A 14,201-nucleotide genomic window follows, 5' to 3' on the forward strand; every position below is an offset into this window, starting at 1 on the left:
GACAGGAAAATCTCACACATGCACATATGATGGATTCTGCTATTCCATACCTGATCCTGTTCTCTCTCTATGAGTTCAGTAAAAGTATTTGAACCATCATGTCCTCCCCCAGAATCCCCATGTCTTTCTTTTCTGCTGATCTGACCAAATTTTGCCTCATTCCCTCCTTCCAAATGTTCTTTTTCTTGAGTCATAGCTACAGGATGAAGTTCACTGGGAAGAGGCGCAATGCACATTTCACATGCAGGCCTTCCTGGAGGATTATAATATGTACACTTGTCACACTGTATATAACTATATTCTTCATCTAGTTGTGGGGACAAATGAGGAAATGAGTCCTCTGAAGACTGTTTGTCTATAGAAACCCTTCTGTCACTGGTTCTGAAACACATATCGCAAATATAGGTTTTATTTTGATTCCTCCATGTGCAATGCTGGCATTGCCAATTGTCAGGAGTTTGAACATTAGCAGGTAAAGACTTAACAGGTAGGATTTTGTTTTCCATTTGTGCAGCTATATTGGGAGAAGAGTGACTTTGTTTTGGCCCCACTGGCACTGGCTGTAAGTCCGATACTTTTGGAGAGACAGACTGAACCCGTCTTAATGAGGATTCTGCACCTGTGTGTTTGTTTGAAGCAGGGAGAGTTGGTGGATAAATAACATTTATGTTCGGCACAACATCGGCTACAGACTGTTTAGACTGGTTCAAATTGTTGACCTGCTGCAGGCCCCTTTTATCCTCTTCTGGAAGTAAGTCAGGATGCCTTTGAATTTTACCAAATCCTTCTGGATAATGTTGACTGAACTCATGTTGACTAATCTCAGATGGAGGCATCTTTGACCTTTCACCTGCAGGTTTAGTTGGAGTTAGGGACATTGGTACATAATCGTGCACAGCAGAGAGCAAAGACTGAGCCCCTACTGGGGGTCCTGCAGTTTTTTTCATAGGATAGCCAGGCAAGTACAGCCCCTGACCCTTAGCTGGAACAGAACACAACTGATTTCTGGGGATGTTTAGAATTTCACCACCTAGCTCCTTTCTTGCCACTGGCTGAAAACTGTGTGGTTGATACGGATCTACAAACCCTTCAAATCCAATATGAGAAGCTCGGACATTTTGCTCCTCACCACAACCGGCCATAATGGCATCGAGTTCCTTCTCATAGTCTTCCAACTCACGTTTTCGCCTAAGTAGGATTCCCTTTTGATTTGACAGTCTTATAAAATCTGAATCTTGATAAAACTCTGAATTCTCCATAATCAAATGATTAATCTGCTTTTCTATGGTTTGTAAATCTTCTTCCAGAACAGTAACATGAACTTCAATCCTTGCTTTCCTTTTCTCCAGGTCTGGTATGGCCATTACTTTTGCAAGCAGCTGAGAAACTCTTTTAGCTCCATCTTTCGGTGGAAAATTAATCCCGCTGTGAGCTCCACTCACCAAGCTATACCCTGGGGCAATATTGTATGGGTTAGGACTGGGAGTGGACAAGGACTGGTGCTTATTGCTATAATACATCTGGGGATTGGATGGGTCTGGGGAAACCAGTGGGGTCCCTGGAGATGAAGAATCTGAGAGACTCAGTTGAATTTGTCCTGGTGTCTGGTTGCCTGTGTACATTCTCATGTACTGCTGGTCAGATCTGAAATTAATGTTGCATCAGAGATTAAACAAGAAATATTCAAAACAGCTTGGTTGCCCTGCCAATATAATTTAACAAAAGTGCAAAAAGTAAAGTTTAAAAAAACATGGGTGTCAAAATAGTGACATGCAAATCTGATCATGGTCATGATAATGTAAAGATTGATACTGCAATTGGATTTAATTCATTAGGTTCCTTAAGTCCAAGAGGGGGGCCATGACTCGATTAGATTTTGTTAGAAAATGAAAAAGAGCAAACTTGACATGTTAAGCCTCATACCAAATTTGTCTGAATCCACGAACTGGAGGTTTTTAATGAAAGGACGAGTTTGATTATAGTGGAGTCAAACAATGGGTAAAACTCCATTAAATTCTGTTGTATATGACTTTAACACAACAAAATGAAATGATACCACTCCTAGTTGCCATGTCACTGCCAGAAATCAAAGTATTGAAAACACTGATGGTTTGGTGGGCTGAAGTAACACTAACTTACATAAATTCTGATGCAAGAAATTAAGTCTAGACATATTGCTGCTCACGGTCCCTTTTCACTAATTATCGAAAAATCATTACAATATTATTCTAATTTTTCTTTCATGTCGGTAGAGAATTTATATTAACAGTGGAAAAATTGGTGTGATGATTTCAAGTATATTCTATTTTTTTCAAGTATTACCATCAGTGGAACAATCTATGGAGATTACTATAAGATCTAATCATTGAATTAAATTGTTGTTGACTCAAAAGCGTAGTGGATCTATACTTTTTTACTAATTTTAGCAAGATCGTACAGTTTATTGCAATGATATTACAAACTATTTTTGGTAAAACAGGATTATGGCACAGATTGGGAGGGCTTGAAAACACTCCAAGTCATAACAGGTATATGTCTTGTCATTTGATTATGTATAGTAAAATACAGGCAAGATATATGCCCTTAGCTGAATGACCAAATAATCAACTATACAGGTAAAAAAATAATGAAAATTCAATGGCTGTAAACAGATTCCTGATTATAGGAGTTAACATGAAATTACCTGTTGATGTTGTGAGCATTATGGTCTGCATAATGTCCCTGTGGTCGCCCATATGCACTACTGACAGGCAGAACATATGCTCTTTGACCACTAGCGTGAGATGTTGCTGTCACTGAAGAACCCTGACCCTGACCTTCTGGAGATTGGGAAAGCATGTATGGTTGGTGGCCGCTTGATGGCTCTGAAGAAGTAGCTGAATGGTGCATTCCAACTGGGAATTTCTGCATGTCCATGTATTGATTTGTGTGAGACCAGCTGCCCTGAGCAATTGCTCTTGGTTGTGTGGACTGGTTTTGGATCATCTGTTCTGCCGCACGTGTGATAGCTAAAGTACCTTCTGCTTTGTAGTATGGCTCTCTTGAAGAGTTAGAGGTCATGGAGTTGTCAGGTATTATTGGCCTAACACGACCAACATTTGAAGGTGTACTTCCCTCAGAGCTAAAAAATAAATATATCGATTACCAAGATTATCTTCTCCAGATTAGTTCAGAATTCTAAGTTTTGCTAGCCATGGATGATTTAATGTCCTGTGCAACTTTCATATTTTCTTGATGGGAAGAAACAAAAGACTCCTGAAGTCTGAGACTCCTCGCGTGGATGTAAAACCAACAGCAGTTCTGTTTACCCTCACAGATGCCTATCAGTAGTTCACCAAAGTCTGTCCAAAATTTTAGCCACTTGTTTGTAGCTTACCTATGTATACCTGCAACTAGACTGATGTCAACATACCATGCAAAGTATGCATGTGGTTCCTACTTGCACAGCTGACAGTTCATCGCAGCATCACACTCACAGGCTCCACATCACTCATTATAATTTTAATTATGAAATACTTACCTGCGACAATTACATTGATTACTGTTCCTAGGACAGTAAGTCCCCAGCCCATGGTAAATATACCCTCCTATAATTAATAAGTTGTTGTTGTGGGGTTTAACGCCATTTTTCAGCACGATAGGCTATACATGGCGGCCAGTATTAATGGTGGAGGAAGAACCCGGAAAACCCCGGAAAGAACCACCGACCCACGAGAAGCTACTGGCAAGCTTTCTCACATGCCCACATTGGCTGAATCTTAGACTCGAACCGCTGCAGACGGAGGTGAGATGGCAGTAATCCGTAACGAAGAGCACTTTAGACCTCTCGGCCACTCGGGGCCCCCCTATAATTAATAAGAATTTAAATATACATATCATAGTTGTACTCATTAGTTAAATCCAACATAAGGAATATCTTTCTCTTTTGAATTGGACCAAGACAACATGATATCAGAGAGCACAACTGGAGAAAAGCATCACTGCAATTGTGACAGCTAAGTATTATATAATTAAAATTAGTTTTACCATCAACACCACCACCACAAAAAACAAATGCATTTGAATAGAAGTAATACATTATTTGCTATTACTGCATCACTAAATTTAGGAAGGTGGCTTATGACTGCAAGAAAAAACCCATAAGTATAGCAAAAATGCATTCACTCTTCCTATAGAAGTGCTTCTTTCTGTAAGTTGGTTTATGGTTTTGCCACATGTTGTGCTGTCACAAACTGGACATAAGGGATAATTGCCCATTCTGTGGTAAATCAAAGTAAAATAATGAAGAGGTAGAGTGAGACTTCCAAAAGGCAGTTTGCAAGACATCATTCAAAAAGGAGTGATTCAAGTAGACCCAAGATAATGTTGTTGTTGTTGTAGGGTTTAACGCCATTTTTCAGCACAAGGTAGGCTATACATGGCGGCCAGTATTACTGATGGAGGAAGAACCCTGAGAAACCCCAGGAAGAACCACCGACCCACAAGAAGCTATTGGCAAGTTTTCTCATGTACCCATGTTAGTCGAGCCTGAGACTCGAATCCACACACACAGAGGTGAGATGGCAGTGATCCAGAATGGTGAGCGCTTTAGACCACTCGGCCGTTCGGGGCCCCGACCCAAGATGTAGAAATAGCCTTATGTTCATTGGCTTTAATTCTTATGATGAAAGAATGATCCCTCTCACCAATGGACTGATGAGCTTTCTTTATAGTCAGGACAATCCACCTTGAAATGGTGACCACATATATCGGAGGAACCACTGGAAATGAGAAAGAGATGAATCTGACCTCTCCATTCATTTTAGATGAAGCCAAATAAAACCTCAAGGCCCTAATTTGGCAGAACAGCTGATTTAGATCATCCCCAACAATGATGCAACTGAGACTGGGAATCTCAGTAAGTACAGAGGTTACTGTAGATAGCTGATTCTCACACAGAAACTCAGGCTGGTAAAGATAAACTGAATCCTAGTTACCATGTAAGTGCAAACTACCCTTTCACACACCCTTTCTGATGCAAAGGACAGTAGAAAAACTGTCTGAAGGGTAAGGTACTCAAAGGAAGCTTCACACAAAGATTTCTGCAGGGGTTTAGAGCATGCACAAAGAAAACACAGGGAAGATTCCATCTAGGCATCACTGAACAAGATACTGGTCCCTGGAGCTTAGAAAACCGGATGAGATCTAAAAGGTGAGGATCTGCCAAATGTGGACTTCAGATTACTTCATAGTACAAATAAGGGCTTTCCTATAGCCCTTAGTGGTAGACAGTAAACATTTTCTTTCCCTGAAAAGGAAAAGTCTGCATTTGCAATTAACGGGGACAGACAGGATCAATGTATTTACAATTGTAACAATTAATGGTTTGGTCTGTGAAGAGGGTGCATTTTTTTCAGCAAATGACAAGCCATATATTTCGGCCAGCATATTTGTTGGAGGAAGAATCCTGGAAGTACCAGAAAGCCACAAGAAGCTAGTGCAAATTTTCCAATATACCCATGCTGGTTGAGCCAAGATTCAAACTCACACAGACAGGTGAGTGATCAGTAAAGGCAAGTGCCATACACCACATCAAGCAGTCAACAAAGTACTGGAAGATGGGGACTCCATGAGACCTGAAGTGGGCTCCTATTACCTCTATCACCCTGGTAAAGGCTCTTGAAAAAAAAAGGTCAAATGAAGTACCCAAAATGGAAGTACCTCCTGAGTGAGACAAAACGGGATGTATTTCTTGTGAGATATGATGATGGAGATGTGAAAGTATGCATCCTGCAAGATCTATTAAGACTACCCCATCATAAAGCCTTACGGCATTCCTGACTGAAGTGGTAGTCTCCATTTAAAGTGTTCTTCCCAAAGGAATTTGTTCTCAGCAGAAAGGTGAAAATTGTATGACCTGAAACTCTGCACCTGTTTTCAGCACCAAACGGATCCACCTAGACTTTGGTCATTCGCCACCCTCTCAATCTATGCACAGGATGTGCACCCCTTTCCTTAGACAAACCAGTTTAGACTGGTGAAACAAGATAGGATCCATGAAAGCAGAGGAGATTGTTGGGAATGCAGTCATTAACCATCCTTTAAAGTGGAAAAGACCTGCATATCATCTGTAATGCTCATCCAAGCCTCCTTAAGGGAGTGGAATCTCAAAGCTTCTTGCCTTGGCCTCTATGGCTGCCTCATCTAGCTAAAGATGGACAGGGTGAAAAACAAAAACCGAATAATCCATCTCTATTCTGAATTTTAACGTCTATTAAGGGCATTCTTTAGTGAATATATAACAGTAGAGTAAATATTAAATATATGATATTTATGTGCTTAATCTACAGTATTTTATAAATATTTGAGTCATTAATATGGATTACATCTCTTTCTAGAATCAATTATATCAATGAAAGCAAGAGTCCACTGAAGGAACTGACACTCTACTAGGCAGAAAGAAATTTCAACGAATTTAAGATAAAGCAGTATCTTCCTTTTAACTGCTGAATGTCGAAACCATCTCTGACATTCATCAGTGATAACAAGATCTTCAAATCAGCTGCTGTGGTGGAAAAATTGGATGTCTAATTGGCACCATTTTCATTTAGGACACAGTATACATCATTGGAAGTCTTTTGGTCAAAACCCTATTACATAATGATCATAGCAGCCATATTGATGTATGTCTGGCACCATTTTCACCCAGGACCAGTTAGGTATCATAAAAAAATCTATTGGTGAAAAATTCATGCTAATATAAACATCAATTTGGAAGTAGAGATAATATTTTCAAGATAGCCACCATTGTGGCCATACTGAGGTGTAATCATTTTCATTTTGGACCAAGTAGGCACCATAAGAACTCTTCTGATGAAAATCACCATGTCAAAATAATTTTCTCTTTAATGATATTTTCAAGATGGCTACATGTTGGAAATCAGATCATACCATATTAACTTAGGATCAACAAAACATTATAAGAAGTCTTTTACGAAAATCCAATGATGATATGACCATTCCGTCAGAAGAAATAGTGATAACTAGATTTTTAAGCGGCCACTGTGGCAGCTGTATCAGACCCCAGATCAGCACAATTTTCATTTAGGCCTATGTAGACATTATAAAAAAGTATTTAGTGAAAATCCCATATGTCATTTCGCTGAGGAGGAGTAGCAATAAAAAGATTTTCTAGATGGCTGATGTGGTGGCCATTTTGGACATCAGATCAGCACTATTTTCACTTAGGACCAACTAGAGATCATAAGAAGTCTTTTATTGAAAACCCCATGTTGATATGACCAACCATTCTGGAGAAGTAATGATAACAAGATTTTCAAGATGGCCAACTGCTGTGGTCACTCTCAATGTGCAGGAAGCACCATTTTCATCTGGGACCAATGATGAATGTGTGTTTAAAGTTTCATGGCAATCATCCCAGTAGGAGTAGTAGTAAAACAAATTTGTGCTAATGGACAGATGGACAGAAAAAAATGACAGACCATCCCATAAGTTCTTGTTATCTAGGACTAGTAGAGCTGAAGATTTACCAATAATTGTTTGAGTATACCAAGTAAAATACTGGTAAATCATAAGATTTTCTGAACAGCTGACGTGGTAGCCATATTGGACATCAGATCAGCACTATTTTCATTTAGGACCAACTAGAGATCATAAGAAGTCTTTTATTGAAAACCCCATGTTGATATGACCAAGCATTCAGGAGAAGCAATGATAACAAGATTTTCAAGATGGCCAATTGTTGTGGCCACTCTCAATGTGCAGGCAGCACCATTTTTATCTGGAACCAATGATGAATGTGTCTTTAAAGTTTCATGGCAATCCTCCCAGTAGGAGGATTAGTGAAATAAACTTGTGCTAATGGACAGACGGACAAAAAAAGATGACAGACCGTCCCATAAGTTCTTAATATCCAGGACTAGTAGAGCTGAAGATTTACCAATAATTGTTTGAGTATACCAAGTAAAATACTGGTAAATCAAATATTAATAGACCTATGATGAAAATGTTGTAAGGATAAGGATAAATCAGATATGGTGAAAAAAGATGAATAAAGCAAAATTTGTTAATTTTTTTTTTACTGAACAAATGATATGCTTAGAATAATACTGTAATGATTTTTCAATAATTAGTGAAAAGGGACTATAAGTACTATGTAGCTGTGACTTGTGAATTCATTAACTGTTTTCTTTTATTTCATATTGGAGAAATCATAAACTACAAATACATACAAAATAATGATAAAAATTAAAATACAAAAGCTGTCATATAAGTTTATAACAATTCATAGACATGGTAACTGAAGAATTCATAAAGCTATGAGAACTGCATTCAATTCTGCTGATTATATCTAAAAAGCATGGTATTACCAGTACTTAAGGCAATGTAAATGATATAATCCATACACAAGTTGTTCAAGAACATTAGATGAAGCACAGACTTCCAGGTAAGAAAATATTGACTTAAATGCCAAATAATACAGCACTCAAAGTTTGATCAAAACTGAATCAGAAATATGCTGATTGGCAAAAGACTAAGACAGATGCAATTTCACACCATTAACATGTATGGCTCTTTAATATTTCAAGTCTTTGCAAAAGCAGATCTCAAATATTAACTCAAAAGTGTAACAAATAATTCTTGATGGACAGATGATACATGACACATGACACATGATGGACACAATGTCTTACCATAAACTAACTTGAATTTATGGCCAGGTGAGACAAATATATATGATGACATAAGCTAAACACATGAATCTAAGCCAGTAAAATGTGAATACAGGTCAGTGTTCTTCATTGTTCAATGGGTGAAATACCAAAAAAAGATTCATACAATCATCTAATTTGGTGATTCTATCATGAATGTGTTTGAGAAATAAATTTAATATACAAAACTGAACTAACGACATAGAAACATCTAATGTGGGACACTGACCTGATTCTGTGATACAGGTATAACAGCATGTATACAGGGGACAAATATCTGGAGCTAAATGCAAAACTTAACCATGAATGTACAAGCAATATACAGGTATGTACAAAGGTAGACTCTTTAGCCCCCTCCCAAGAGTTAGGTGGATTGAAATCCACTCCAGACTATTACCTTAAAACCTAGAAGGAAGGAATGGTCAAAATGCAGCTAGGCTGTACATATGTACATGTGTTTATATGAGCCAATGCTGACATAACTCTCCCATACTATACTACAAAGCTTGAGGATAAAAAAGCAGCTACATACTCAGATGCTCGATTTTGTGTAGACTGACCACTGGGCAATGAGATTTGACCAGGCATTTGCCTATTCAGTGTTTCAGGTGGCAGATGAGTGAAAGCAGCTTGGTATATGCTTTGCACCTTTGTCACACTTTCCATTCCTGAAATGAACAACAAAGGCACATATTACATTTTTACTACCCTAACAATGAAAACTGCTGTAGATCAATCATGAATGAAGTAATTCTCAATGCAAGCTTTGGACATCCCATTTGCAGTGATTATATATATACATATATATATATATATATATATATATATATATATATATATATATATATATATATATATATATATATATCACCAAAATACAATCTAGTTACACTGATGATATGCTGCCTTGAATAGAAAACCTAACTTTAAAAATTCCAAACACTGAGGAGTGTGGTGCACCCTGGTCTTAATCAAAGTGAATTTATGGGCCCTGCATCCTTCATCCAATGCTTGTCCATCAATAATTACACTTATAATTTTATTTTTACTGAAAATTTGATTCATAAATCTTGAGGTAATATTGGAAACTCTAGATGTTTGCAGTATGTACAAAATACTGTCAATTAAAATATTTTTGTGTTTTCATGTTACAACTCCCATCCTGAAATGTATGTGGTATGTACCGTGTTCATCTATTTCATTAAGATACACAATACCTGTATGTACATCTATTTTGATTTTAATAATCTGAAAATATTAGATATTAAACACTGCAGAGTAAAGCATCTATCAATGTTGTTTACAGTAGCTATTTAATAATTATATTGCTTCCATTTTCATTTACATCCAAAGAACCCATTTTATATTTTGTGTTTTGTTATATAAATATTGTCTGTGTCTGAAGGACTAAATTAATGGATTTAAAATGTCAAGCATTATGGATTTCTAAAGATTTTATTACAAGAAGATGGACAAAATGTAAGTTGTCAATTTATTTATGACATGTTCCACTCAAAAATGTAATTGCAGTATTTAAGTTATAAGCACGATATAATTATAGTAATGTAAAGATCTTTACATCTGACTGGCTGAGCTTGTTACAGTCTGGTGGCCATCTTTCTGATCCATTTTATCAAATTTGAACATAATCTAGCTCTCAGACAAGTTCAGTAATGAGCAAGATCTGCAATAACGAGATTATCTTGCATCTCATTGCACTCAGGACATCATATTTCCGATCTGATTTTGAAAAAAACTTCAGGATTTTATCATCAGGATCCTTGATGAGACCGATAATGAAAGCAATGCAGATTGTATTTCTGATCTGATTTTTATCAAATCTGAATTATAGGGCTATAGCATTAAGATCTTGGTGGAGTTGTATAACAAGCGTGATTCAAGCATTTTAATCAGGTGATACTGCATCTTATTGGCCAAGAAGGTTACCAATCTGGAGGCCATATTTCTGGTTCAATTGGATCAAACATAAAATACAAGCTTATATTATCAATATCTTAGTCAAGCGTCATAATAGGCTAGTTCCATGCATATTAATGACCAAATGAGCTTGTTATCACCTTGTGACTATTTCTGCTCCAATTCTAATCGAACCTGGCAAAGGCCTTATATTACTAAGCTTTATATTACTCAGTGAGTCTTATTAAAGATATTAATAAGGTGATCTTACATCTGATTACTTGTTACCATGCTAGAAACTATATTTCTCCTACCAATTTTTAAGGGGCCCTGAGTGGCTGAGTGGTCTAAAGCGCTTTCCATTACGGATCACTGCCATCTCACCTCTGTCTGCGTGGGTTCGAGTCTCGGATTCGGCTAATGTGGGTATGTGAGAAAGCTTGCCAGTAACTTCTCATGGGTTGGTGGTTATTCCCAGGGGTTTTCCCCGGGTTCTTCCTCCACCTTTTGATACTGGCCGCCATGTATATCCTGTGATGTGCTGAAAACTGGCGTTAAACCCTACAACAACAACAACCAATTTTTAAAAAAATTGGTAAATATGTTTATCTCATCAACATCTTGTATGAATTAAATTATGAAAAAGATCTATGAATACTTCAAATGTCTATATCTTTGGAATTTTCTTTTGCCTGACTGTAGTAAAATAGAGCACAATGACAGGATATAAAGTATGGAACACGGCATACACAGTGCTGTGTTCTTACAATATTTCATATGCCTGCTTAGTGAAATAGCCATGTGATATGTAAGGCAGACCTACCTAAGCCTCTTGTTACTTTATATTACCTGTCGGAGCTGTCTGAGATGTCAAGCTTTGATCAGGTTTTTCTGAGGCACTGGTTCCCACTCTTGTCCGTGCATGATTTTGCCGTTTTGGGTGTTTGTGCCATTTTTCATCACATGCTGTACAAAGCTGTTTCTTATCACAGACAATACACACTACTTCAGCAGAATTGTCCCCACAAATATCACAGACTGCAAAATATGTGGCAAAAATATATTATAGTAACACATGACATCTAATGAACTGTTAACTTAACAAGACATATTATCAATAGTTGTGAACTTTGCAATTCTCAAAAAATGAAAAACAGATTTCAAAATCAAACTTTAATCTAATTTAAACATGTATATCAAGCATGTCAGTCCTGCCTTCTTTAGATTACTGAAAAACATAAAGGCTAGTTGTTTCAAATGACAAATTGTATCAAACGTTTTGAAAAATTCCAACAAATTTTATCAACTATGGGGTATCTAATTAGCTCTTTTGATTAGAAAGTTTCACACAAAAGTTAAACAACTGTGAGCTAATAACAAGTGACTTTTTTAAAAACAATTAAAAAACAAACATAATGTTTGTAACACCTGATGCTACAATTAGCATAAAAAATGTATACCCAATACAAGGAAGTCACCATGGCCAAAATGGTTCAAGTGTAGGACTAAGAAAACTTTTAATACAACAGCTTTGAGTTCGAGCCAACAAGGGGACAAAATATGGTCCATAAACATTTTGCAAAATTGAGTTTTAAAAAAAAGATCCACCATCCACAACACCTACAACAGCAACAAGAACATACCTCAAGTTTTATAAGACCTTCATGGAATGACACAAACAGGCAGAAATAAAGTAATTAGTACTGATGAAGATTGCCTTCACAAATGATGTCTGTTTCAGTAAGGATGTGGTTGGTTTTTATGCTTTATGGGAAAGAAACACAATTTAAGTTATTTAGTGCTGTGGCACAATATGACAGTCCACACTGGCTGGTCTGATGGTAAACTTCTAGCCCACACCCTTTTGGTGATGAGTCTGGCATGCAAACCACTGAGCCACTGCAGCTCCCTGTAAGAATGTAAATACCTGTATCAACAAAACAAGGACAGGCCCAAAAACAGGATGGTCAGCTGGCATACATTCTAAACCTGGACAATGCAGCAATATTAATATGCATATTTATATGGAACTCGAACCAATGAAGCTACTAAAGAGTGCCAAAATGCAACACAGTGCAAATGCATTGTTTGTGACAAATTTTCTGTTAATATTTTGTCCATTACTCAAGTCCCTTGCTGGTAATAAATTAGATTACCCAAGCATATTATTAAACAGTGTACAGTTGAATCTGCATAAACTGTAGGTCTCTGAATATTAAGCAAGACACACATCACGTATATGTCCTGAGATCACTCTACTGGCTCCAGTTCCCCTGGTGAGTCAAGTGATCGAATGGACACTTTCCAACCTGATTATACATTCAAGGTGGATTAGAAGGATTGGGTAACATTTGTCTGTTTACAACCAACCACCCATCCTGACATGCAAGAAGAATGATAATATGGTGATTGGTTGGTACTTAATGGAATTTGCTGCACTTTATTTAGCTACATCATGCCCAGTATATGGGAACTTAAGAGGATGCCAAAGTACCTGTTGGAAACCACCATATTCAACATTATCTCCTCTGTGCTGTTTGCAGGGCTTGAACCCATAGCTTCTACAAATTAGTTCATGCTTCAATACCTCAAAGACTTGGTTCTTATAACCACTTGGAATGCTGATATTGTGGTCTTTGTATAATTCTGATGGAAATTACTTTGAGCGTGCTCCACTATGATATACATGTATCTATTCTTTGTTGTTGTTGTTGTGGTTTAATGATATTTTTCAGCACACAACAAGTTATCCATGGCAACCAGTACAACTAGTGGAGGAATAACCTGGGAAAACTTGGGGAAGAACCATACATGGGAAGCTACTTGCAAGCTTTCTCACGTATCAACAGTGATCAGCCTGAAACTCGATCCCATATGAACTGAGGTGAGACAGCAGTGAAACAGTGAAAGGCCAACACTTTTGACCACTCAAACAGCAAGGGCCCTGCTATTCTTTGTAAAAGATTAACTTAAGCTGCAATAAAATAATGCCAAATACTGATATGCACCTATTTATCATTATCATTTATTGTTCACAACTTCATAGTTTGCCCCCGAGTACAGTGGAAAATTTGTGAAAGCTCCTACAGGATTTCTCGTACTTTTCCAAATATCAACCAAAACAAAATAAAGGTTTTCACACAATTATCAAAAAAGAACCATGTTGGATAATTAGTTGCTTTCTTTATTATGCAGGAAGTAAAATGTCAGCATAATCCAATCCCCTTGAGCTGCTCTAGAGCTTGGTCAAACACAAACCTAAAACTACTGAAGTAGTGGTGATGTAGGGAACATGTAAAATTCTGACGACTTATGTTCAACAAAAAAAAACAAAAACATAATTTTTTAAAAATCTATTAGAGTATAACAAGATGAGCTTATACCAGCATTTTTCCAACTTTTATCATTCCAGTTTTGAAATATACAAGTTTAGTATTTACAATATAATAATTTGTACAAGTGACTATATCCATAATTATAACAAGTATCTTTAACAAAATGTTTAGGGCGTATGAAGTTTTTCCATTGACTCAAAGCACAGAAATGGTTACTAGTTCAACGAGAAATGTTTTA

At 37.1% G+C, this 14,201-nt stretch overlaps 1 protein-coding gene across 4 annotated transcripts in view; it reads right to left on the bottom strand.

Annotated features, from left to right (window-relative positions):
* Window positions 1-14,201, bottom strand: part of LOC149779829 (uncharacterized) — a 102,851-nt gene that overhangs the window by 62,532 nt on the left and 26,118 nt on the right. For all 4 annotated transcript variants that reach the window (XR_016414939.1, XM_089936497.1, XM_089936498.1 and 1 more), the window contains exons 7-10: window positions 11,478-11,666; window positions 9,244-9,379; window positions 2,684-3,121; window positions 51-1,644 (exon numbers count right to left, since the gene is read on the bottom strand). Coding sequence is in view for 3 of the 4 variants with exons in the window: in XM_089936497.1 (XP_089792623.1) it covers window positions 51-1,644; window positions 2,684-3,121; window positions 9,244-9,379; window positions 11,478-11,666 (2,357 nt within the window). In the remaining variant the exon portion in view is untranslated. The remainder of the gene's footprint in view (window positions 1-50; window positions 1,645-2,683; window positions 3,122-9,243; window positions 9,380-11,477; window positions 11,667-14,201) is intronic.

The sequence above is a fragment of the Sinohyriopsis cumingii genome, chromosome 16, assembly GCF_028554795.1.
Source record: "Sinohyriopsis cumingii isolate HCF-2022 chromosome 16, ASM2855479v2, whole genome shotgun sequence".
In the NCBI taxonomy this organism is placed as follows: Eukaryota; Metazoa; Mollusca; class Bivalvia; order Unionida; family Unionidae; genus Sinohyriopsis; species Sinohyriopsis cumingii.